The 27,639-nt window shown below is 40.6% G+C and overlaps 4 protein-coding genes across 4 annotated transcripts; all 4 read right to left on the reverse strand.

The window, feature by feature from the left end:
- Positions 1-1,208: 1,208 nt before the first annotated feature.
- On the reverse strand, positions 1,209-4,799 carry LOC141019648 (extracellular calcium-sensing receptor-like). The gene is made up of 6 exons (XM_073494634.1): positions 4,594-4,799; positions 4,075-4,372; positions 3,139-3,933; positions 2,748-2,975; positions 2,446-2,569; positions 1,209-2,122 (listed from the first exon to the last, which is right to left on the reverse strand). Exons 1-6 carry the CDS (start codon positions 4,680-4,682, stop codon positions 1,209-1,211), a joined length of 2,448 nt encoding a protein of 815 aa, XP_073350735.1. The 5' UTR covers positions 4,683-4,799.
- A 3,284-nt stretch (positions 4,800-8,083) lies between these two features.
- On the reverse strand, positions 8,084-12,291 carry LOC141015552 (extracellular calcium-sensing receptor-like). Its single transcript, XM_073489676.1, has 6 exons — positions 12,101-12,291; positions 11,580-11,877; positions 10,623-11,417; positions 10,274-10,501; positions 9,962-10,085; positions 8,084-8,997 (listed from the first exon to the last, which is right to left on the reverse strand). The coding sequence occupies exons 1-6, from the start codon at positions 12,187-12,189 to the stop codon at positions 8,084-8,086; spliced, it is 2,448 nt and encodes an 815-aa protein (XP_073345777.1). The 5' UTR covers positions 12,190-12,291.
- A 1,598-nt stretch (positions 12,292-13,889) lies between these two features.
- Positions 13,890-18,041, reverse strand: LOC141019659 (extracellular calcium-sensing receptor-like). The gene is made up of 6 exons (XM_073494646.1): positions 17,803-18,041; positions 17,294-17,591; positions 16,406-17,200; positions 16,012-16,239; positions 15,766-15,889; positions 13,890-14,797 (listed from the first exon to the last, which is right to left on the reverse strand). Exons 1-6 carry the CDS (start codon positions 18,039-18,041, stop codon positions 13,890-13,892), a joined length of 2,592 nt encoding a protein of 863 aa, XP_073350747.1.
- A 2,902-nt stretch (positions 18,042-20,943) lies between these two features.
- On the reverse strand, positions 20,944-26,741 carry LOC141019668 (extracellular calcium-sensing receptor-like). The gene is made up of 7 exons (XM_073494655.1): positions 26,499-26,741; positions 25,502-25,653; positions 24,984-25,281; positions 24,048-24,842; positions 23,672-23,899; positions 23,373-23,496; positions 20,944-21,857 (listed from the first exon to the last, which is right to left on the reverse strand). The coding sequence occupies exons 1-7, from the start codon at positions 26,739-26,741 to the stop codon at positions 20,944-20,946; spliced, it is 2,754 nt and encodes a 917-aa protein (XP_073350756.1).
- Between the last annotated feature and the right edge of the window lie 898 nt (positions 26,742-27,639).

Here is a 27,639-nt window from a genome sequence, read left to right on the forward strand (position 1 = left end):
GTTGAGTTATTGTTCAGAGAAAACACCAGGATGGGGACGAAATGTGATCAAAATGATTTGGACTGTGGAATGATTGTTGGTGTAAGACCGGGTGGCGTGAGTATTTCAGTAGCAACTAATGTCCTGGAATTTTATGGCACAGCATTCTCTGGAGTTTACAAAGAATGGTATTGTTGATGATTTTTTGTTCATCTGACTAATCCAGGTGAGAAAGGAGACTTAGGAGACGTGATGCCTTAAGTTGAAGTATTCACTGAAGCTCGATAGAGGAGAACAGGCTGGACACTACATGAAGTAACACAGTGTACTGCCATGCCAGTTCTGAAGGACACTTCTCCGTCTGTGACAATTTAACCCTAGTGAAGAATATGCATATAAGGCTATGCCTGAACCCCAAATATATCAGAAAACCACTACAGAATACTCTGTGGAAAAGTGGTTACCTAAGTCACATTGTAATTGATGGGAGTATATGGAGTTTGGTCTATCGTGGAGCCAGTGCTTCTCTCGTATGAGATATAGTGAAGGTTCGAATGCAAGAAGAACAGGATTGTGACCTCGGTTTTCTGGGAGACAGCACATCTTATCGGCCCAGCTGCCACAGCAACAGTTCCTCTTCTCCACTACAGATGAGATACGGTGTAGGGTGGGGAAGAGGAACCTCTGCACAAACAGAAAACCTGTGACCCTGTGATAACTCTACCTCCAAGGTGAACAGAGTGGGAGACATACTTTATATCGACAAATTTACGTATGGCGATGAACTTATGCGACTTAACATATGGAAATTGCTTTATAGTAGGACAAAAAAAGCTATCCTCTGAGCGGCACTTCGGTGGAAAAAAAACGCTTTGTAAGGAGAGAGTTCAGCGGAGAATGACCTTACTGATTTAAGCTGATTGAAAGGCGACAATGACCCAAATATCCATGCCTTACAGCAATGCTATACAAAAGACCATCTCTGAACAGACAACACTTCAAACCTTGATGTGTATTGGCTTCAGCAGCAGAAAATCTTGTAACTGAGTTAATGCCTAGCTAGTGATCATGTCAACATGGTACAGAAACTCAAAGTAACATTTCCAGTCTTATTGAAACCATGTCACAAAGATTCCAGCTGTTCCAGGACAAAAGGGAGTCCTACCCATGATTAGAAAGGTGTACCTAATAAAGTGGCCCCACCAAGTGTATGCCTTTGTTTCAAGCCTTCAGGAAGATTTTGGTGCCCCCTTTCCCATCATATTCTTTTTAGTATTCTTCTCTGGTTTCAGTAAGATTATATAACATTTTGGAATAAAAATACAAATGAGCAGTCCAAAACTTGAAGCCAGAATTGCAAATATCTCCACAGCAACACTGAACTTCCCAGGAGAGCTGACATATGCTGGGATAAAAGTTATCCATACTGCACAGAATATCAGCATGCTAAAGGTGATAAATTTGGCTTCATTGAAATTATCAGGCAGTTTCCGAGCCAGAAAAGCAAGAATAAAACACAACATGGCCAGAAGTCCAATGTACCCAAGTACAGCCCAAAAGCCTACAGCTGAGCCCAGAGCACACTCTAAGATGATTTTATCGTTGAACTTCTTAAAATTCTTAAATGGAAAAGGAGGAGAAATTGTTAACCAGAGGATACAAATGACAACTTGTATCAGCGTGAAACCCAGAACACTCAGTTTCTGCTGTGCAGGACCAAACCATTTCATCACATCACTACCTGGGAGTGTGGCCCTGAAGGCCATTAACACCACTATGGTTTTCCCTAGAACACAAGAGATACAGAGGACAAAGGTGATGCCAAATGCTGTGTGTCGCAGCATGCAGGACCACTCAGAGGGCCGGCCGATGAAGGTCAGAGAACACAGGAAACACAGAATCAAGGAAAAGAGCAGCAGGAAGCTCAGCTCAGAGTTGTTGGCCCTGACAATAGGAGTCTGTCTGTATCTGAAGAAAATGAACGCCACAACAGCAGTCATGCATGTTCCAAATAGAGAAGCTGCAGTGAGCAGTGCTCCCATAATCTCTTCATATGAGAGAAACTCTGCCTCCTTTTTTACACAGGCATCTCTTCTCTCATTTGACCAGAATTCAGGGTGGCATATCACACAAGTGATAGAATCTGAAAAACAATGAAAACAGGTGTTAGACTTGCTCATGAATTTGTCTCTATTTTGCATCTTTGCTGTCAAGACAGACACTGCACCAATACTTGATTTATATAAGTGCTTCACACTGGGGCTTTAGCCTTGACACACACACACACACACACACACACATATATATATATATATATATATATAAAAATACATAATCGCTATACAATGCCTGTCCCTGCAGGGGACTCCCCCGATGCTTTTGAACACAGATGATAAATCTATGACATTCCTTAACATTTGCATGTGGTCATGGCAACTTTTTGTCATATAACTAATATTACCACACCTGTGGTGTTGCTCATTTCTCCCTCTGCACACCTTAAACAGTCATAGCAGCAGACAGGCTTTCCTTTTTGAAGAACCTTTCGAGTTCCCGGTGGACATTTCTCACTGCAAACTGACAAAGGCACCTGCATGAACAAAATGACAATGAGAAAAATGTATGTGCCCTCACTTTGACAAGGGGTCTGTGAAGGCATATACTGTTGACGCAGATGCAGCAAAACAAAACATTGTTTATCCAGTGACATATTATTTAAATTAAAATAAATTAACATTAACAATTACAGTAATCACATGGTAGCTTACCTGTTGTGAGTTCTGCGCCCAAATTAAAGACTTATTTTGCAGTTTTAGCTGTTTGTCTTCCGACAAAGAAGCATCATAGAGACCAACTGTGACAAAGTCCACAATGCCATTTTCTGTTGGCTGCCAGTTTATAATTTCATATTTTGCTGCTGGGTCTCCATTCTCATTAAAGTAAACTTCATCTCCTTCCTTTGTTGTGAACCGAATCTTTCTTATGTGCTGTAAAATCTAAGGACATATGGATCAATGTAGGTCATCATCTGACAAACTTTATATAGGACTCTTGATCATTGAGAATGATAGACAGCAACCATTTTTAAAAATGAACTTAAACCATTTTCTTTCTCAGCATGACTAGATATAAAAATTAAGTCTTTGGTGTTCAACTAACCGTGAATGGATATAGCTGCACCTTGTTGTTACATGTTTTATTACAGCTCAGAATATTATGAAGTGCATGGGCCACAGCATATACTCCTTTATAAACATTGTAAAAGATAGGCATGAGTGACATATCAGTATATGTGTTTTGCACTCCAGTCACATCTTCATGTCCAGTACATTCTTTTTGACTTTCTGCTGATGATTTTGAATGCTTGAACTTACAGTCAAATAATGTCTCCCAGAAATCTGAAAACAATTCATTATTAGTTGAATTGAGTGGCTTCACATTCAAAATGAACTCTCTCATGCCACTGACATGTGCTTTTGGGATGGACAGGCCTATGGCACCATCCAGAATATGATGCCTATCCATGGCTGCAGTTTGGGAATCAAAGATCCAGGCCTCAGTGCCCACCCACTGATACCCAGTCAAGTTGTGGCGAGACAGCTCATGTATTAGCATGTCTATATCCATGTGAGCGAGGAAAGTGACAATCACCTTGGAAGTGGAAGTTTTGATAATGTCAACTATCTTTTTTATTTTGTCTGGTGGATCTGTTCTATAGAAAGATACAGAGTACTCGAGACAGATACCCAGCTGCTGGGCGGCTTCTGTAAATGTGGCCATGCCATCATTGCCGTAATCATCATTTGATCTAATAGCTCCAACCCAAGTCCAACCAAAGTACTTGACCAACTGGGCCAGGGCTCTGCTCTGGTAGTAATCACTGGGTATTGTTCTGAGGAATGATGGGTACTTGGTTTTATCACTGAGACAAGCACAAGTAGCAAAGTGGCTGATCTAAAAGAAAAAAGATATGATATTCCAAGAAGACTATTATATAAAACTCACAGCTCACAACAACTTTTTCAAATCTCCTTATTATTACCAACTGGAAGAACACACTCACACATACAATTTAATTTTCACCAACTTACCCACCAGTGGGATATGAAAGGGTCCAATGACAGTAGAGATAGCCATGGAAGGAGTGGAATGACCTACACCCACAATGGCCTGCACTTGGCCAGGTTTTGTACATGCTTCATCAGAGGCTGCAGATGTCTCTTCATTACCATTAGTCAAGGCCAGTGTGACCCCCACTCCTCTTGAAATGGAGCCACAGATATCAAAGATCTTATATCCCAGAGAGATGCCAGGCAGTAGGTCTGTGCTATTATTAATCTCTTCTATGGCTAATAGCATAGCCTGGGTATACTGGATCCCTCTTAAATTGAAACTTGATGCAGACAATTATGAAAAAAAAAGAAATTTTAAACAATTTGTTCTTGAAAGAGAAACAAGAGCACAGTAAATGAAAGCATTCTGATTGTATTAACACACACAGCAATGGATATCTTAATCCTCAGTTTGATAACCATTTTGTACCTTTTTTATCTGCACTCCCTGCTTCTTATATATTTTACATCTATGTATATATATGTTTCCAGTGTAATTTACCTTGTGCATTGCAGTGGCAGTGGTTTATGCATGTAGGTATCCATTCTGCCTTTCCATTTGCTGTGGAAAGAAAAGACTCCCCCCAACATAATGTCCCCATCTTTAGATAGTTGCGGGGTCTCTGGATCTGCTCTTCGCCTGCACACTGGTTCCTCAGCCTGAGAGATGGACGCCACCAATAAAAGCAGTAAGAGTGCCCAACCGTTCTCTAACCACCTCTGTGTGGATGTCATACTGTTACCAAAGAACATCATCTGTACCAATACCATAAATCAAAATATCTCCCTGGTATTTATACATTTTGGAGAACCTTAAAAAAATAATGGATGTCTGATCTCTGTGGATCCAGAAGGTGGAGCGAGAGGAGGGAGGTGCCCAAACAGGCCTCATCCTAGTTCAAATATCTAAACTGTGTATGCTGTAAAATAGGAATATTTAATTGTGCTTCAGAAAAGTTTTTTTAATTTTTTTTTATTTTCTACATAACATTTCAACATTATTGGGGCACAATCTGTACTTTAAATCAATAATAATATAGAATGATGGTGATGTGAAGTTGATTATTAGACTCAGTGGGCTAAATAAAATGCCCCACTGTAACAAAGGTTCAGTTCTTGGCCCTTTATTAAGTACTGTACACATAAATTGCCCTGGACAGAATATTCCAAACTGAGCTTTTTTATTTCAACACTGATAATAGAGTACAAGTACAGCTTTGACAACTCCAACTTAATGCAGATAAAACAAAACCTGTTTTCTGTACCACTTGAAAAACAGTAAGATCTACATTGTCTCAGAAAAATGTGACCAGAACAACAAATTGAGTTGCAACCCACTTGGGGTCTCATTTATAAAACTCTGTGGAGAATCCACACTTAATGTTTTTGTACGTTCAAATGATTAAATGTAAGTTCGACAAAAAAAGTTCTGATTTATAAAACCTGGCGTTCCTTTTATAAATCCCAAATCAACTTGGAAACGTTCGCACATGGATCCGCCCCTTATCCCACTCTCTCCACACCCACATTCCACCATAAATGGTCAATGCAAAGGGCCTTATCAATGTTAATGCATGGAGCTGAGTCTACTTGATGGTTCTTTACAGTGAATCATGGCCACAACCGAGAGGAAGGCGAAGAAAATCGCACAGAAAACGAGGTGTTTGTGGATGAGGCAGACATTAAAAAGCACACATTGTTAACTCTTTCATTCACGTAGTCCTCCAGCCGTACAAGGACATTGAAAGGGTGCGCATCCATCATGCGCAAGTGTATTTATATGTTTAAAGCAATCAGACTGACTGCTTCACACCCGCCAAAATGATCACGACAATCAGTGGTAACCCCCACCCTAGAATATCATTTGAAAATGTAAGTTTGATGCTTGAACACAATTTATTTATTACATTTAGTTATGATTAACTCGGCCTGCATTAGATCAGGACTCACAATGAGGACTTGGAGTGTAACGATTGTGTGAGAGAGCCGTCACTGACTTTATTCCAGGCTTCGATAATTTATACAATCCATTCAGTGCGCTCCGGTTGCCTGACAGAAGTCATGTTTACCCCAGCGATTTTACACACAAAACTACATGGCCACTAAAATTCTATTTAGCAGTATATCCACAGTATTAGAAGATATTATTAATTCTAATTAATATCTAGCGGTATTAGGATGATTTGATATTAGGCTTTGCTTACATCGTTTACAATTGAAAGGTGGTTATGGAATAAAAATAGCGCAAGTACACATAATGCGGCTGGTTTTAATGTTCATCATGAAGTGGATCTACGCTTAACGTTTGATATTAAGTGGGATTAAATGTGTGAGGCATCATTTTACAATCTGGCTTCAATTCACCAACTCGCCATATGCGTCAACAATACCCCTCACCTCCAAATATTCATATGCATGGGTCAGAGTTTGCTTACAGGTGTGCACATTCTCCTATTTTGTTTTTATAGATCACAGCTTTTGCATTGGAGGTGGCGTATGCCTCTTTCAGGCTCCATTTTGTGCGTACGCAATGTTTATAAGTGAGACCCCAAGGCTTTTTGTTCGATAACTACTAGTCTTTTAAGTCGCATGTCCAACGTATTAAAAAAAGCTATTAGGATTCCATTATAGAAACAAGTCTTGTGAGCACAAGGTGGTAGTTAACTACTGTCAGCTACTGAAATTACAAATAATTTGGGGCCAGACAGGATTTTCTTTTCTTTCTTTTTTTTTATTTTACCATTACTTCTCTACTGTAATTGAACCCCAATGTTTTATGATGTCACATTCCTGGCTGACTACCAACATAATTTATTGAATGTCTGCTTTTGCCAATGGAACAATAAAATGTTTGCAGTATTTAGCTGCAAATGATAAATCACACAGATTAACTCTGCTAAAACATGAGATGGCTCTTGATTATAGTTTGGCAAAAACTGGAGGTCTATGCATGGCATTAAACTTAACAGGTGAGGCATGTGTCACACTTATCCCTGATAATTCAGACAATATCACCAGTGTGATCACAGTGCTTGAGAAGATTTGCGATGCATTTGGTCCTTCTGAATCGGCAGTTTTTAGTTTCAACAAATTGTTAAATGACCACTTCGGCCCCGGGGGTACTCTGATCAATTATGTATTTATCCCTGTTCTGATTGTTCTTGGTATTACTTTATGCTTTTGTACCTGTGTGCCAACTCATATGCAAGCCCTTATGTATAGATTGACAGGCAGAGTAGTTGGAGGGAAGACATCATTATATCTTAAATTACCACTTCAATCAACCAATGATAGCGAACCAGATTTTCATTCCATGTCAGAATAGGCCCCAGGAAACCCATATAATGATTCAGATGATGAGTTGGTATAGTAAGGCTTTGTTCTTTTAGTGTGATTTGTTTGTTGTTGTATTTTTCCTTTTATTGTTGCAGAAAGTCAGACAAAATTGAGTTCCAATTGAATGTCTGTAGAGTAGTATGGAATTACACGAGCTGTGATATTTTAACCAAACGTTAAGTGATAACATTTTTGTTTTATTGACATTTTGATCGAATTCCTAAATATGTTGTGTTGACACCTCGTGTCAAAAGGGGGGAATATGGGAATTTAACATTATTTTAGATTTAGAAACCAATGCATGGATTAGAACATGTCAGGAATTCAGATGAGGGGCAGTTATCTTCGCCTGATGTGTGGGGAGTTGTCAGGAAGTCAGATGAGAAATCATTCTCTTTGCCTAAAGTGTTGTCAGGTGTTAGATAAGCTCGCGGTCATCATCTTGCAAAATATCAGAGGGTCATTGCCCTGGGGAAGGCATGTCAGGAGGTCCTGTTGTTATCTGACAGTATATACGTGAAGACAATCTGAAAGTCTAGAACATTCTGCTTGGGTCTTCTCTCCATGCTGCATGAATTAAAGAGATATGATTCAGTGTATGTATTATGTATTATATAAACATTATGATGTCATCGCTAAAATATTGTTTTAAGCCTTCACAGTGATTTTGGTGCCCCCTTGCCCATCATGTTCTTTTTTGTATTCTTCTCTGGTTTCAGCAAGATAATATAACATTTTGGAATAAAAATACAAATGAGCAGTCCAAAACTTGAAGCCAGAATTGCAAATATCTCCACAGCAACACTGAACTTCCCAGGAGAGCTGACATATGCTGGGATAAAAGTGATCCATACTGCACAGAATATCAGCATGCTAAAGGTGATAAATTTGGCTTCATTGAAATTATCAGGCAGTTTCCGAGCCAGAAACGCAAGAAGAAAACATAACATGGCCAGAAGTCCAATGTACCCAAGTACAGCCCAAAAGCCTACAGCTGAGCCCAGAGCACACTCTAAGATGATTTTCTCCTTGAACTGTTGAAAATTCTTAAATGGAAAAGGAGGAGAAATAGTTAACCAGAGGATACATATGATAACTTGTATAAGAGTGAAACCCAGGACACTGAGTTTCTGCTGTGCATGCCCAAACCATTTCATCACATTACTACCTGGGAGTGTGGCCCTGAAGGCCATTAACACCACTATTGTTTTCCCCAGAACACAAGAGATACAGAGGACAAAGGTGATGCCGAATGCTGTGTGTCGCAGCATGCAGGACCACTCAGAGGGCCGGCCGATGAAGGTCAGAGAACACAGGAAACACAGACTTAGGGAGAAGAGCAGCAGGAAGCTCAGCTCAGAGTTGTTGGCTCTGACAATAGGAGTCTGTCTGTATCTGAAGAAAATGAACGCCACAACAGCAGTCATGCATGTTCCAAAGAGAGAGGCTGCAGTGAGTAGTGCTCCCATAATCTCTTCATATGAGAGAAACTCTGCCTCCTTCTGTACACAGGCATCTCTTCTCTCATTTGACCAGAACTCAGGGTGGCATCGTATACAGGTGATAGAATCTGAAAAATATTATTTAAGCAGGTATTAGATTAGCTCACTGCATTTGTTTGTTTTTTTTGTGTGTCGATTTTGCATCTTCTCTGTGCCTATGAGACATGACTTATAAAAATATAATAACCTCACGACAGCTACATGGGATCATCATGAATGGCTTAGATCACATGCTATGATCACGTCTATGCCCCCATGCTGGCGATAGCTGAGACCGGCGGCATTATGTTTTCAGGTTGTCCGTCCATCCGAGCAATTCTTGTGAACACTCAAGGACTTAAAGGTCCTATTTGTAAGAAAAGTTGATTTTTGAATTTCAATTCCTAACTCTTCAAATAATGATGCTCTGGGTTTCCCAACTCAAAAACAAAACAAAAACTGACGCTTTGGGATTATAAAACGGGTTGGCTACCATCCCAAATTGTCAGTTTTTGACGAGTTGGGAGACTTGAAAATATTTTTTTGTTACAAATAGGGATAAGCTGATTAGATTTTGGTGGTCAAAAGTCAAAGTCGCTGTGACTTTATGGTATGGTATCTCATTCTCGTGAACAACATATCTCAGGAATACCCTGAAGTGATAGTTCAGGTCTTTTGATGTGGGGTTATATGAGGTATTCATCCCTCGTCAGAGTATTACCTGCACTAGATGACCATCAGCTCTCCCCCTGTGTGGAGAAGTAGATCATAGCACCAACAGGGAAGCAAAGCATTGTACTGCTGTGCCTTCCACGCACTGTATTATGGCCCAGATCAGCTGTTTGGTTTGCACTTTCAGCATCTGTCTGAGGCGAGGGATAAGTACCTCATCCAACCTCACATCAAAAGACCTGAACTATCCCTTTAAGGGATTTTTTTAACTCAAATTTGCCACAAACATCCACTTGGATGAGCTGATTAGAATTTGGTGGTCAAAGATCAATGTCACTGTGAACTCACAAAAGTTTTTATTCTCTTAAAATATTACTACACCTGTGGTGTTGCTGATTTCTCCATCTGCACATCTTAAACAATCATAACAGCAAACAGGCTTTCCTTTCTGCAGAACCTTGCGAGTTCCTGGGGGACATTTCTCACTGCAAACTGACAAAGGCACCTGCATAAAGGAAAAGAATGTGAGAATAAAATATATGGCAAGCATCTATTACTAATTTTGATTCATCAAAACCAAAACGGATGTGATGTGATGACAGTGAACGAATGCTAACTACTAACATTTATATAACATTTTGAATATATTGTACATGTCACTACCTATTAACAATTACAGTGATCAGATGGTACCTGTTGTGAGTTCTGTGCCCAAATTAGAGACTTATTTTGCAGTTTCAGCTGTTTGTCTGCAGGTAAAGATGCATCATAAAGACCAACTGTGACAAAGTTCACAATGCCATGTTCAGCTGGCTGCCAGTTTATAATTTCATACTTTGCTGCTGGATCTCCATTCTCATCAAAGTAAACCTCATCTCCTTCCTTTGTTTTGAACCAAATCTTTTTTATGTGCTGTAAAATCTAAGAAGAAATGCACCATTGTAGATCATTATCTAACTGCAACAAATTATTTGTCAAGATTTAAACAATTAGATAATGTAACTTAACAACTTTAAACTAAAATCTTTGCTGTTCGACTCACTGTAAATGGATCTAGCTGCACCTTGTTGTGACATGTTTCATTACAGCTGAGAATAGTATGAAGTGCATGGGCCACAGCATACACTCCTTTATAAACATTGTAAAAGATAGGCATGAGTGACATATCAGTGAAGCTGTTTTGCACCCCACTCAGATCTTCATGTCCAGTACATTCTCTCTGATTCCCTGATGATGACTTTGACTGTCTGAACTGACAGCTAAATAATTTCTCCCAAAACTCTGTAAACAATTCATTGCTAGATGAATTGAGTGGCTTCACATCCAACATGAACTCTCTCATGCCACTGACATGTGCTTTGGGGATGGACAGGCCTATGGCACCATCCAGAATGTGATGCTTGTCCAAGGCTGCAGTGTGGGAATCAAAGATCCAGCCTTCATTGCCTACCCACTGGTACCCAGTCAAGTTGTGGTGAGACAATTCATGTATTACCATGTACAAATCCATGGGGGAGAGGAAAGTGACAATCACCTTTGAAGTGGAAGCCTTGATAATGTCAACTATCTGTTTCAATTTGTGTGGTGGATCCGTTCTCAGGACAGATACAGAGTACTCCAAACAGATACCCAGCTGCTGGGCCTTTTCTGTGAATGTCGCCATGCCATTATTACCATAATCATCGTGTGTTCTAATAGCTCCAACCCAAGTCCAATCAAAGTACTTGACCAACTGGGCCAGGGCTCTGCTCTGGTAGTAATCACTGGGTATTGTTCTGAGGAATGATGGGTACTTGGTTTTATCACTGAGACAAGCACAAGTTGCAAAATGACTGATCTTAAAGAAAAAGAAATGATATCCCAAGATAAATACATACAATTTTAAAAACTTTGACAGCACAATCTGTGCAATCTGTCTCTTAATCTGTTAAAACCCATTTTTGCTATGACAAATTCCGGAATAATACTTATTTTTCACAAATATATATGTTTTACCCACCAGTGGAATGTGAAAGGGTCCGATGACAGTTGATATAGCCATGCAGGGAGAGGAAGAGGTCTCTCCCATAATGGCCTGTACTTGGGCAGGTCTGGTACATGGTGCTCCGGATGGTGCAAATGCCACTTCATTACCATTTACCAAGGCCAGTGCAACCCTCACACCTCTGGCAATGGAGCCACAGGCATCATAGATCATATAGCCCAGAGAGATGCCAGGCAGTAGGTCTGTGCTGTTATTAATCTCCTCTATGGCAAAGAGCATAGCCTGGGCAAACTGGAACCCTCTGAAATGCAAACTAGATGTGGACAGCAAAAAGTAGTTTGAATAGCAACCAATTTGTCCCTGAAATACAAACAATAGCATTGTGAATAATAGCCTCTGATGGTATAAATACACACAGTAATTAATATTTCTTATTTAATTCTCAGTTTAATAACGTTTGTGCACCACTTTTGTATCTACAGTAAACTCCCTTTCAGATATTCTAAATCTACAAAGATTCTTACCGCATTATTTACCTGGTGCATTCCAGTTGCAATGGCTTATGCATATAGGCATCCTGTCTGTGTTTCCAGCTGCTGTGAAAATAGAAGATTCCTCCCAACATAATGTCCCCATCTTTAGATAGCTGTGGATTCTCCTGATCCCCTCTCCGCTTGCATACTGACTCCTCAGCATGAGAGACAGACACCACCAACAATAACTGTAAGAGTGCCCAACCCTGTTCTGGCCAACTCTGTGTCAACATCATACTGTCTGAAAGAACTAAACCACTCAGTTGCATTAGATGTACCTAAATGGAAATGAGAAGCTTGCACTGGTATTTATACATTTTGGAGAAGCATAAAGAATGATAATAGAACTGCAATGTTTTATCACTGTGGACCTACAAGCAGGGCGAGAGGAGGGAGGTGTCCAAACAGAAAACGAGTTTTCGGACTTAGCCTATTTTAAACATCTTAACTATAAATACTGTCAAACAGGAATAGCTATTAAATTGTGCTAAACGTTTTTTCATTCCCAAATGAATAGTTTACTATTATAGAAGCACAATTTCAAAAAAGTAATAAAATATGTTTGCTTATTTATGCATCAAGCACACCCAGAGCAATATTAGCATTGATTTGAAATCATGTTTGTGTCTACCTGATGAATATAAATCCAATATTCACTCTTTTTTCAGCTATGTTTTGGTCTCCATCAACTCTTGAGCTGCAAATTGCTCTTCTATTTTCATCACAAATGTGCTAACTCTCTATGCAACATTTGGTGCAGGTAGTTTACACTTGGTTTTTAGATTTGTTATGAGTAGGCCTACAGCCTGCTACAGCTTAAAGTAGGGGTTTCACCATCTAGTCAATTAGTCGGCTAGTCAACAACTATAATCACTAGTCGGCGCTGTAGGCAGCAGTCAACTAGTCGTGGACAAAACTGGCGGCTATCACAGTAGAGGGTACTGACATGCAGCTAAGGCCTCTGGCTAAACAGGCTCGACATACTGTACGTGTCAAAGTACTTCACTGAAGATGACACAAGTTCCACAGCGAAGTGTTGCTTGTGTACAGCTGTACTGAAGTATAACAATAGCACTTCTGCCATGCATAACCAACTAAAGATGAAACACCTAATTCCAACAGCAAGCACTAGCAGTAACATTAGCACCAGCGAACAACGCACTGTAGCCTACAGAGGGAGACATCCTTCCCAAGTTAATGCCCTAATTTTTCTTAACGCTTACCAAAAAGATGGCAGGGTGGACGTTATAAGTGAGCAGGACAATGACAGCAAGTAATGTGTTATTATTGACCAACATACTGGATTTATTGTGCTCTTTAAGTTACCACCACAGAGTTTGGCAACTCAAGTCCAGTTTCTGTTCTTATTGCTGTGGAAATTAACTAATTTCCCTGGTGAGAAATAAACATAGATTCTGACACAAACTATCATTCTTGTTATCTATTAAGGAATACGTTTACAGAGTAATCAGGTTTCAGCTGAAAGGATAGAGCTCGTGCATCCAAGATGAGTGTCTGAGGTCTCCTTTCCCCATTGGCAGAACCAAGATGATTAGCCTGAACAATGGTATGGCTCTGCTCTGCTCTTCAGGCCAGGCCAGTCAGCTCTACAGTGTCATCTCAATATGCTATGTCATAATAAGATTATAATGCAAAAATACTACAGGAGTACAATGCAATTCAACAAAATGAAGAAAGATGTCTACTCGACAGTTTGGTTATAAAATAAGTATGAATTAATTGTGTTGGCAATAGAATGTCCAAGCCAAAACATTATTTTAAGTTTTCACAATTATTTCTGTGCCCCCTTTCCCATCATATTCTTTTTTGTATTCTTCTCTGGTTTCAGTAAGATAATATAACATTTTGGAACGAAAATACAAATGAGCAGTCCATAACTTGAAGCCAGAATAGCAAATATTTCCACAGCAACACTGAACTTCCCAGGAGAGCTGACATATGCTGGGATAAAAGTGATCCATACTGCACAGAATATCAGCATGCTAAAGGTGATAAATTTGGCTTCATTGAAATTATCAGGCAGTTTCCGAGCCAGAAAAGCAAGAATAAAGCATAACATGGCCAGAAGTCCAATGTACCCAAGTACAGCCCAAAAGCCTACAGCTGAGCCCAGAGCACACTCTAAGATGATTTTGTTCTTGAACTTCTTAAAATTCTTAAAGGGAAAAGGAGGAGAAATTGTTAACCAGAGGATACATATGATAACTTGTATAAGAGTGAAACCCAGAACACTGAGTTTCTGCTGTGCAGGCCCAAAATATTTCATCACATCACTACCTGGGAGTGTCGCCCTGAAGGCCATTAACACCACTATGGTTTTCCCCAGAACACAAGAGATACAGAGGACAAAGGTGATGCCGAATGCTGTGTGTCGCAGCATGCAGGACCACTGAGAGGGCCGGCCGATGAAGGTCAGAGAACACAGGAAACACAGAGTCAAGGAGAAGAGCAGCAGGAAGCTCAGCTCAGAGTTGTTGGCTCTGACAACAGGAGTCTGTCTGTATCTGAAGAAAATGAACGCCACAACAGCAGTCATGCATGTTCCAAATAGAGATGCTGCAGTGAGCAGTGCTCCCATAATCTCTTCATATGAGAGAAACTCTGTCTCCTTCTTTACACAGGCATCTCTTCTCTCATTTGACCAGAACTCAGGGTCACATCGCACACAGGTGATAGAATCTGAAAAATAATTAAAACAGGTGTTGGACTTGCTCAGGTCATTTGTCCTTTGCTGTCTCAACATTCCCTATTTTTTATGCTTGCAAGTACAAGATACAGTACAGTATAAAGAGGTATTACTTGCTAATCTTTGTTTAGCAACAACAACTTAAATGAATACATGTTGCCAAGTTTCCTTAGGGTCTTTGGAATGTTCAGGACAAATTTCAACCCAATCCAGTGAAAAATAAGCGATTGGTGAGGCTTTGAATAAACATACAAAGAATCACAAAAATGCTGAAATTTTGCTCAGGGTGCCAAACCTCAAACATTTCATAACTTAAAAAATATTTGGAGTACAGCTAGAAGATTTTGTAAGGTCCCATGAATTAAATGGAAGTCTCAACATGATTTTTTTCAAGAAAATCCATAACATGAACTGGGAGGCCCGAGGTGAGTTGGTTTGGAATGACCCATAAGCTAGCAGTCAACGACATTCACGGTGAGTGTTAGTGTCTGTGTGTTTGTGTTCGGTTTAGCCTCTGAATAAAGGTGGCTCTCACCAGAAACCACAGTTATATCTGTTATCCTGCCTTTTCTTTTCCCTCCTTTTTAAATTTGTGATGTGCCAAATCTAATTTGCCTGGGGTTACGTTTAAATCTCAGGTTTCAGGGAAGTGCACAGACATCCCCCTTCAGTAGAGGAATGTGAAAACACCTCCCTAGTGAGAAACATTGCACAGATAAGCCAGTATAGTCAAGGCCAGACAAATTAGGGCATGAACCTTCACATGCATTTCTGAGATTCTGCAAAAATGTATGTACCTGTTTCCAACTCATGTATCCTTATTTGATTAGTGTGTTCAGACATTAAGTGTGATTTTTAATGTAGTGATATTTTGAGTTTTGGTTTGTATGAAAGAATTCATTAAAATTTGCATAGGACAATTTTTACATGTTGTTTTGTCTTGCATTAAATATTACAACACCTGTGATGTTGCTTGTTTCTCCCTCTGCACATCTTAAACAGTCATAGCAGCAGACAGGCTTTCCTTTCTGCAGGACCTTGCGAGTTCCTGCGGGACATTTCTCACTGCAAACTGACAAAGGCACCTGCATGAACAAAATAACAATGAAAAAGAAAATGTATAGGCTTTCACTTTGATGCAATTAAAAAATAATCAATTTTAACAATTCAAATTTCAGTAACAATTAGTGATCACATAGTAACTTGCCTGTGGTGAGTTCTGGGCCCAAAATAAAGACTTATTTAGCAGATTCAGCTGTTTGTCTGCAGGTAAAGATGCATCATAAAGACCGACTGCAACAAAGTCCACGATGCCATTTTCAGCCGGCTGCCAGTTTATAATTTCATACTTTGCTGCTGGATCTCCATTCTCATTAAAGTAAACCTCATCTCCTCCCTTTGTTGTGAACCGAATCTTTTTTATGTGCTGTAAAATCTAACAAGATATGCATCAATGTAGATCATTATCTGACTAACTTTAATAGGTCTACTGTCTCAACAGCTTGATAGACAGACTGCAACAATGTATTTTCCATAATATACACCATTTAATTTATTAATGTAATTCAATGTAGTAACTATCATTAAGGCGTTCAACTCACCGTGAAAGGATCGAGCTGCACCTTGTTGTTACATGTTTTATTACAGCTGAGAATATTATGAAGTGCATGGGCCACAGCATATACTCCTTTATAAATATTGTAAAAGATTGGCATGAGTGACATATCAGTGAAGCTGTTTTGCACTCCAGTCACATCTTCATGTCCAGTACATTCCGTCTGATTCTCTGCTGATGACTTTGACTGCTTGAACTTGCAGCTAAAACATGTCTCCCAAAACTCTGTAAACAATTCATTACTAGATGAATTGAGTGGCGTCACATCTAAAATGAACTCTCTCATGCCACTGACATGTGCTTTGGGGATGGACAGGCCTATGGCACCATCCAGAATGTGATGCCTGTCCCTTGCTGCAGTTTCAGAATCAAAGATCCAGGCCTCAGTGCCCACCCACTGATACCCAGTCAAGTTATGGAGAAAGAACTCGTGCATTAACACATACAACTCCGTGGGGGAGATGAAAGTGACTATTACCTTTGAGGTGGAAGCCTTGATAATGTCAATTATCTTTTGTATTTTGTCTGGTGGATCTGCTCTGAAAACAGATACAGAGTACTCCAGACAGATACCCAGCTGCTGGGCAGTTTCTGTGAATGTGGCCATGCCATTATTACCATAATCATCATTTGTTCTAATAGCTCCAACCCAAGTCCAACCAAAGTACTTTACCAACTGGGCCAGGGCTCTGCTCTGGTGGTAGTCACTGGGTATTGTTCTGAGGAATGATGGGTACTTGGTTTTATCACTGAGACAAGCACAAGTAGCAAAGTGGCTGATCTAAAAGAAAAAGAAATGATATCTCACGATAAACAGAAGTTTTTATAGAAATATTTTCACACATGTCATTTCTTTTTTATCAATTTTACCCACCAGTGGGATATTAAAGGGTCCGATGACTGTAGATATTGCCATGCAGGATGAGGAAAAGCTCTCTCCCATAATGGCCTGCACTTGGGCAGGTCTGATACATGGTGCCTCAGAGGGTGCAAATACCACTTCATTACTATTAGCCAAGGCCAGTGCAACCCTCACACCTCTGGCAATGGAGGCACAGGCATCATAGATCTTATACCCCAGAGAGATGCCAGGCAGTAATTCTGTGCTGTTGTTAATCTCCTCTATGGCAAAGAGTATAACCTGGGCATATTGGAATGCTCTTAAATTCAAACTTGATATGGAAAGAAGTGTAAAGTGCAATCAATTTCTCCTTAAAACAGAAGCAATAACCATAAAAAAACAACACTGGATGGTATTCATACACACAACATTTATCATTTACAAAAAGGTTCTTAAACTGAGATTTAAAAATAAGAATAATTGCTTGTTTTTACTTCCTCTTAGATCTATTCATGTAAATTAATTTTTGTGGTATGATTTACCTGATGCATTGCAGTGGCAATGGTTTGTCCATGTAAGTATCCTGTCTGTTTTTCCACCGCAAGTGGAAAGATATGATTCCCCCAATCATAATGTCTTCATCCTTAGATAGCAATGGAATCTCAGGATCCCCTCTCAGCCTGCACCTTGGATCCTCAATTGAAAAAACAGACACAGAGGCCACCAACAACAGCTGTAACAGTGCCCAACCCCTCTCTTGCCACCTCTGTGTGAGTGTCATACTGTCCAAGAACAACAGATGTGCTTTGATGTGATCAAAATCTCTCACTGGTATTTATACATTTTGGAGTGCCATCAAAAATAATAATAGAATGGGGATGGCTGAGGGGGGAGAGAAGGAAGGTGCACAAACAGAAAAAGAGTTTTGGGCTTTAGCCTCCCAGTGGACAATTTCTCATCTAAAAGACGTAAAAAAATTCTTAAAGATATGTCTAGACTAAAATTGGGTTAAATTTGGTTGAAAAGTTAAAGTTTAATCGAGGTCTAGATCACACCCTGCTGTTTTTTAACATCATTTCAGTGGCTATACATTTAAATAAATCAGTATAAAGGACACTAAATAAACAGCTAAGCTATGATATAGACGTCTATTAAACATTCACTTTTGAACCACATTTAACCCAATTTTTGCCTAAACGTTTACTAGACACTGTTAAGATCTTTAATTTAAAATATATTTATTTTTACAGCCTCACAATACACTCAACAAGCTTCTGTGCAACAGCCTGCATGAAATGCATATCTCGTCAATGCATCTTCACAGACCATACCTGGATGCCTCTGAGAGGCCTTTCACATTATATTCTGATGAATATATCAATAAAAAATGCAATATTATTTTGGTGTCCAATGTTGGAATTAATGGTAAGGCAGGTGTGGTTACTCCAATCAATAAAAATCCATCATTCAACTACAGCAGCTAAACTATGAAACTAAAACACCAAGACAAACTCAAGCACAAACAAGCATTTGGTGTGTGTGTGTGTGTGAGTGTGTGTGCGTGTGTGTGTGTGTCAGAGGGACAAAGAAAAAAAGCCAAGATGGCGAGCGGTGAAGATGGTGAAGAGCCAAGATGGCTGACGCGATCTCTTGGAAGCTCTTGGTTAATTCTGAAAATTTCAGTGTAGAGCTGGGCGTTGCAGCGCTGTTCAAACAGCAGAGTCAACATGGGCAAAGAAAACGAGTCAAAGTGAGTGTTTTCTGAGGGGAAACCTCCTTCTGCAGGGATGAGAGACTGGGTTGCGCAGCTCTTCTCTGGATCCGGAACGTGTTTGGTAAACACGGGGTAGTTTTGGCTCGTCCAGCAAGGTTAAAGACTGCGGCCTAGGTGGGTTAAATCCAAGCGTTTGTGTGCTCCCTTTTAGTAACGGCTGCACAGGTGAAAGCTGATGCTTCCAACAACACGTTATGAAGGGACTGCTATGAAACGGGTGTGCAGCTGTTTTTATCTTCCCTGTGTATCCGGCTGTTGCGGAACTGACTATGTGTTCAGGTGCGCTCTCAGACAATGGGAGATGGGAGTTTTCAAACCTGGGGGGACTGTGACAATCAGGCGCCACCTATTGGACATTAGGGTCGGTGTACTTTCCTTTGCTTACCAGGCTTTGTTAGTGCAAGGACGACACATTTGAGCTTTGGTCTACATGCAGGGCGCTCTATTGTCGGAACCATGTTGGTGAGGGTCCCAACACTGACTTGATCTGGTTAGTGGAAAAATTATTTGCCAGTGTTTACTCTACTACTACACAGAAATTAGTAATGATCACCAATGGTTATAGAAGCTATGTTTGAAGAGAACATCCAATGCGAGGCCTCTTTTGCAGCTCCTTCTTGCCAAGCATCCCTCTACATGACATTCATTTGTGAATTAAATAGTGGAATTAAAACTATTGCCCATTTTTGACGGGGATCCCCTCCAAAAACTTTGTCAATGATATCAGCCCAGGCCTCAATGTTCTTTTCAAGTATATACATTACACTTCGACGGCTTCCCTTTTTCCCCTCAAACAAGCGTGTGTTGTGGGCCATTTTAAATATCTGAACTGTATATTTGCCAGCCGTGACAGCTTGGCTGGTGTTTTTACCCATTTGTGTGTGTATCATCATGTGTTCCAGGAGAACCCTATCTTAGTAGAAACTACCACAGAACCAGTTTTGAGTACTTTGCCAGGACTTCACATCTGTTCGTGGACAAACTATGTTTTTGTCAGCGTGATAGCATGACAACCGTGTGAGATGCAGTCACGAGTGTGAGGGTGATGTCCAAACAAAGGCAGAGCTAAAAAATGTGGTCCAAACAAGGGTGCTGGAAGTGCAGGTGGATAGGAAGTACATATTGGAAGATGGGCATGGTCTCACCGTTGTGTATACTGAGTACTGAGTGGCCTATACTCATATAACTATAGAGAAGAAGAGATTTGTATATGATTTCTTAGCTCTAGGTCAAGGTAGGCATATTATTTGACTAATTGTTTCAGCACTAGTGTAATTTAATGGCGCTATTTGTAAGTACAACCTAAACAACAGCCTGATCAAACTGTCTGACATGCAAAATTAAGACATTTCTGGCTTGAAAAAGGTCTTTGTGACCGAAATGTCTTTATAAATAAATGAATGCAGATGTTGAAAAAAAAAAAAAAAATGTTAGCAGGAATTACTATTTTTTATTCAAATGAAAAAGTTGCTATCTTGGGTCAGGTCATGTGGTTGTGCTGAGTCTTGAAGTTTGCACAGAGTCTCCTTTCCTTATCAGCAGAACCAAGGTGGTCAGCCTGAACAATTTCATGTTCTGCTCTGGTATTCAGTCAGGGTCAGTCAGCTCTATAGCTCATGACAGGGCTTTATACACATTCAACAAGTACAAAGTTGTGATTGTTAAACTTTATAGGAAATAAAAGGAAACCAAACAAGTCAGACCAAAGAGTGATTGCGTATTACATGCTGTTATCTCAATATTCTATGTCATGAATGGCATGATATACAGTGGAAAGACATGTGGAAGTGCAATACAGTTCTTTAAGAAAATGAAGATAGGCGTTTGCTCTAGACTTTGGTTGACAAATTAATATGTTAAAAAATATGTTGGCAGTAGAATGCCCATGCCAACACATTATTTGAAGTCTTCACAATGATTTTGGTGCCCCCTTTCCCATCATATTCTTTTTTGTATTCTTCTCTGGTTTCAGTAAGATAATATAACATTTTGGAATAAAAATACAAATGAGCAGTCCAAAACTTGAAGCCAGAATAGCAAATATCTCCACAGCAACACTGAACTTCCCAGGAGAGCTGACATACGCTGGGATAAAAGTGATCCATACTGCACAGAATATCAGTATGCTAAAGGTGATAAATTTGGCTTCATTGAAGTTATCAGGCAGTTTCCGAGCCAGAAAAGCAAGACTAAAACACAACATGGCCAGAAGTCCTATGTACCCAAGTACAGCCCAAAAGCCTACAGCTGAGCCAAGAGCGCACTCTAAGATGATTTTGTTCTTGAACTTCTTAAAATTCTTAAAGGGAAAAGGAGGAGAAATTGTTAACCAGAGGATACATATGATAACTTGTATCAGAGTGAAACCCAGAACACTGAGTTTCTGCTGTGCAGGCCCAAACCATTTCATCACATCACTACCTGGAAGTGTGGCCCTGAAGGCCATTAACACCACTATTGTTTTCCCCAGAACACAAGAGATACAAAGGACAAAGGTGATGCCGAATGCTGTGTGTCGCAGCATGCAGGACCACTGAGAGGGCCGGCCGATGAAGGTCAGAGAACATAGGAAACACAGAGTCAAGGAGAAGAGCAGCAGGAAGCTCAGCTCAGAGTTGTTGGCTCTGACAATAGGAGTCTGCCTGTATCTGAAGAAAATGAACGCCACAACAGCAGTCATGCATGTTCCAAATAGAGATGCTGCAGTGAGTAGTGCTCCCATAATCTCTTCATATGAGAGAAACTCTGTCTCTTTCTTTACACAGGCATCTCTTCTCTCATTTGGCCAGAACTCAGGGTGGCATCGCACACAGGTGACAGAATCTGAAAAATAATAAAACAGGTGTTGGACTTGCTCACTACATTTGTCCTTTATTGTCTCAACATTCCCTATTTTCTATGCTTGCAAGTACAAGATACAGTACAGTATAAATAGGCATTATTTATTAATCATGGTTAATTTGATTTGTTTTATAAGTTCCCTTCCAAACATGAAAAAAAAAAGAAAAAAAACTCTGAAAAGAGGCTGATATTGACTGTAGTTGGCAGAGCTATCATGACTTCACCCATGGTTCTTTGAATAGCCAATGTGAAGCTCAAAGTGGGCGGCTCTGGCTGTCCCCATATTTGCTGTGCCTGACTGAATTAGGGCAAGGAGGTGGAGCATGTGTGGAGCAAAGATGTGCTGAATGAATACTGGATACTGAATCATGCAGAACCCTTGTATTAATTTGAGTTACTCAAGTGAGTTTGGCTGTGTGTTAATTCATCCCAAACAGCCAGAACATTTCATGGGTCATTCCATGCCAACTCACCCAAAATCCAGAACTTTTCCCAGTTCATGTCATGGATTTCCCCAAAAAATTGCTATCAAAGTCTATCAAATTCATGGGACCAATTTTTTTTAATGATTTTTTAAACTTTGGCTCTCTGAGCTAAATTTGCTTATAATTAACTGGTTTGTGTTGAAATTTGTGCAGAACAGAAGTTGCCAACATGTATTCATTTAAATAGTTGTTGCTGAATGGTTACAATAATTCATAATTCTATAATGAATGTGTCATTTTCAAAAATTCATACCTTTTCACTGCATAAAAAATGAGTGCCGCAGAATTTGTACAGAACAGTACTTTTCACTGGTTGTAATGTTACATTCATTGTTTTTATTTCATCTGTAGATATTTTAACTGTGTTGACTTTAAGATTTTCCATCTGTGTGTTACCCATTGAGCCTGTTTTTCATTGGGTTTGCAATTTGCAAGTTACAGCTTGAAATGGCTTGGTTTCTTACATCGATTATTTCATCCTGTTCTGTGTGAACACAATGTCAGAAAGTTTGAAATTTCGAATATGTGTGTATTGAGCTATACATTCATGTTTGTGTCTGTGTTTGTGTTCAGTTTTGCCCTCTGAGTGAAGTTAGCTCTCACCAGAAACCACAGTTATATATGTTACCCTCCAGTGCCTTTTCTTTTCCCTCCTTTTTAAATTTGTGATGTGCCAAATCTAGCTTGCCTAGGGTATGTTTGAATCTCAGATTTCAGGGAAGTGCACAGACATCCCCCTTCAGCAGAGGAATGTGAAAACACCTCCCTAGTGACAAAGTGTCAGACACATTGGGACATTAACTTTGAGATGCATTTCTAAGACTGTGCATACATTTATGTCCATGTTTCCATCTCATGTATCTGTATTTGATTAGTGTGTTCAGACATTTAGTGTGATTTTTAATGTGGTGATATTTTGAGTTTTAGTTTGTATGAAATAATTCATTAAAATTTGCATAGGAACATGACAATTTTTACATGTTGTTTTGTCTTGAATTAAATATTACAACACCTGTAATGTTGCTTGTTTCTCCCTCTGCACATCTTAAACAGTCATAGCAGCAGACAGGCTTTCCTTTCTGCAGAACCTTGCGAGTTCCTGGAGGACATTTCTCACTGCAAACTGACAAAGGCACCTGCATGAACAAAGTGGCAATGAAAGATATAATATATAGGCTTTCATTTGATAAGGTGTTATCTTTAAAAGATTATATTAATATTAATCAAAGCCAAACATTAAGATACAACTAAAAATATTCAATTTTAACAATTCAAATTTCAGTAACAACTAGTGATCACATAGTAGCTTGCCTGTGTTGAGTTCTGGGCCCAAAATAAAGACTTATTTTGCAGATTCAGCTGTTTGTCTGCAGGTAAAGATGCATCATAAAGACCGACTGCAACAAAGTCCACAATGCCATTTTCAGCTGGCTGCCAGTTTATAATTTCATACTTTGCTGCTGGATCTCCATTCTCATTAAAGTAAACCTCATCTCCTTCCTTTGTTGTGAACCGAATCTTTTTTATGTGCTGTAAAATCTAAGAAGATATGCATCAATGTAGATCAATATCTGACACATTTTTTGTAGGTCTACTGCAACAATGTATTTATCATAATATACACCATTTAATTGTTTAATTTGATTTAATGTAAAAACTATCATTAAGTCTTCGGCGTTCAACTTACCGTTAATGGATCTAGCTGCACCTTGTTGTTACATGTTTTATTACAGCTGAGAATATTATGAAGTGCGTGGGCCACAGCATACACTCCTTTATAAACATTGTAAAAGATTGGCATGAGTGACATATCAGTGAAGCTGTGTTGCACTTCAGTCACATCTTCATGTCCAGTACATTCCGTCTGATTCTCTGCTGATGACTTCGACTTCTTGAACTTACAGCTAAACAATGTCTCCCAAAACTCTGTAAACAATTTATTACTAGTTGAATTGAGCGGCTTCACATCCAACATGAACTCTCTCATGCCACTGACATGTGCTTTGGGGATGGACAGGCCTATGGCACCATCCAGAATGTGATGCCTGTCCCTTGCTGCAGTTTCAGAATCAAAGATCCAGGCCTCAGTGCCTACCCACTGGTATCCAGTCAAGTTGTGGTGAAAGAACTCGTACATTAACACATACAACTCCGTGGGGGAGATGAAAGTGACTATTACCTTGGAAGTGGAAGCCTTGATAATGTCAATTATCTTTTGTATTTTGTCTGGTGGATCTGTTCTATAGAAAGATACAGAGTACTCCAGACAGATGCCCAGCTGCTGGGCAGTTTCTGTGAATGTGGCCATGCCATTATTGCCATAATCATCATTTGTTCTAATAGCTCCAACCCAAGTCCAACCAAAGTACTTGACCAACTGGGCCAGGGCTCTGCTCTGGTAGTAGTCACTGGGTATTGTTCTGAGGAATGATGGGTACTTTGTTTTATCACTGAGACAAGCACAAGTAGCAAAGTGGCTGATCTAAAAGAAAAATAAATGATATCCAACAATAAACACATAGAAGATTTAGACAGCACACCTTTTGCTATGACCACATCGGTGAATTAGTGAATAATAACACATTTTCACAAATGTCATTTCATTTTTATCAATTTTACCCACCAGTGGGATATTAAAGGGTCCGATGACTGTAGATATTGCCATGCAAGGAGAGGAAAAAGTCTCTCCCATAATGGCCTGCACTTGGGCAGGTCTGATACATGGTACCTCAGAGGGTGCAAATACCACTTCATTACCATTAGTCAAGGCCAGTGCAACCCTCACACCTCTGGCAATGGAGGCACAGGCATCATAGATTTTATACCCCAGAGAGATGCCGGGCAGTAATTCTGTGCTGTTATTAATCTCCTCTATGGCAAAGAGTATAACCTGGGCATACTGGAACCCTCTGAAATTCAAGCTTGATGTAGATAGTAACAAAAAGTGGAAAGTGCAATCAATTTGTCTTTAAAATAGAAACAATGACAACAAATAAAAAAACAACACTGGATGGTATTCATACACACAAGCAATGATTCTTATTTAAAAATCAGTTTAAGAACCTTTTTGTAAATGATAAATGTCGTTTTTACTTCCTCTTAGATCTATTCATGTAAATTGATTTTTGTGGTATGATTTACCTGATGCATTGCAGTGGCAATGGTTTGTCCATGTAAGTATCCTGTCTGTTTTTCCACCGCAAGTGGAAAGATATGATTCCCCCAATCATAATGTCTTCATCCTTAGATAGCAATGGAATCTCAGGATCCCCTCTCAGCCTGCACCTCGGATCCTCAATTGAAAAAACAGACACGGAGGCCACCAACAACAGCTGTAACAGTGCCCAACCCCTCTCTCGCCACCTCTGTGTGAGTGTCATACCGTCCAAGAACAACAGATGTGCTATGATGTGATCAAAATCTCTCACTGGCATTTATACATTTTGGAGTGCCATCAAAAATAATAATAGAACGGGGATATCTGAGGGGGGAGAGAAGGAAGGTGCACAAACAGAAAAAGAGTTTGGGGATTTAGCCTCCCAGTGGACAATTTCTCATCTAAAAGACATCTAAAATATATCTTAAATATACATCTTGACTAAAATTTTGTTAAATTTGGTTTAATTGTTAAAGTTTAATCGGGTTCTAAATAACGGCTTTTTCAGTGTCATTTAAGTGGCTATAAATTTAAATAAATACATCTAAAGGGCACCAAAATAACCAGTTAAGCTAAACAGCTACGATATAGACGTCTACTTGACATTCACTTTTCAACCAAATGTAAGCCAATTTTAGCCTTTACGTTTAATAGACACTGTTTAGATCTTTAGTTTCAAATATATTTATTTTACAGCCTCACAATACACTCAACAAGCTTCTGTGCAACAGTCTGCATGAAATGCGAGTGGGAGTGGGATTTACATGGGGCATCTTCTCCTCCTTGAACCGACACCTTACCGTGGTGGAGGGGTTTGAGTACCTGAATGATCCTAGGAGCTATGTTGTCCGGGGCTTAATGCCCCTGGTAGGGTCTCCCAAGGCAGACAGGTCCTAGGTGACAGGTCAGACTAAGAGCGGTTCCAGCCCCCTATGATTAAGAATACATCAAGGAAGTGTACGTCGCCCGGAATGGCGTCACCGGGGCCCCACCCTGGAGCCAGGCCCGGGGTTGGGGCTCGCAGGCGAGCGCCTGGTGGCCGGGTCTTTGCCCACGGGACCCGGCCGGGCACAGCCCGAAGGAGCGACGTGGGCCCGCCCTCCAGTAGGCCCACCACCCGCAGGAGGGTTCAGAAGGGGCCGGTGCGGTGTGATTTGGGTGGCTGTCCTGGGCGGGTGCCCCGGCGACCCAATCCCCGGACGGTGACTCTAGCCATGGGGACATGGAATGTCACCTCGCTGAGGGGGAAAGAGCCTGAACTGGTGCGGGAGGTTGAGCGCTACCGGCTAGAGATAGTCGGGCTCTCCTCCACGCACAGTCTGGGCTCTGGAACCCAACTCCTTGAGAGAGGCTGGACTCTCTTCTACTCTGGAGTTGCCCGCAGTGAGAGGCGGCGAGCTGGTGTGGGCTTGCTCATAGCTCCCCAGCTCAGCCGCCATGTGTTGGAGTTTTCCCCGGTGAACGAGAGGGTCGTTTCCCTGCGCCTCCGGGTCGGGGATAGGTCTCTCACTGTTGTTTCGGCCTATGGGCCAAACGGCAGTGTAGAGTACCCGGCCTTCTTGGGGTCCCTGGGAGGGGTACTGGAGAGTGCTCCAACTGGGGACGCCATCGTTCTGCTGGGGGACTTCAACGCTCACGTAGGCAGCGACAGTGTTGCCTGGAGGGGAGTGATTGGGAGGAACGGCCTCCCTGATCTGAACCCGAGTGGTGTTCTGTTGTTGGACTTCTGTGCCAGTCACAGTTTGTCCATAACGAACACCATGTTCAAGCATAAGGGTGTTCATCAGTGCACATGGCACCAGGACGCCCTAGGCCGGAGGTCGATGATCGACTTTGTGGTCGTGTCATCTGACCTCCGGCCGTATGTCTTGGACACTCGGGTGAAGAGAGGGGCTGAGCTGTCAACTGATCACCACCTGGTGGTGAGTTGGTTTCGCTGGCAGGGGAGGAAGCTGGACAGACTTGGCAGACCCAAACGTACTGTGAGGGTCTGCTGGGAACGTCTGGTGGAACCCTCTGTCGGGGAGGTCTACAACTCCCACCTCCGGGAGAGCTTTGACCAGATCCCGAGGGAGGCTGGGGACATTGAGTCCGAATGGGCCTTGTTCTCCGCCTCCATTGT

Source organism: Pagrus major, chromosome 2 (genome assembly GCF_040436345.1).
Source record: "Pagrus major chromosome 2, Pma_NU_1.0".
Lineage (NCBI taxonomy): Eukaryota > Metazoa > Chordata > Actinopteri > Spariformes > Sparidae > Pagrus > Pagrus major.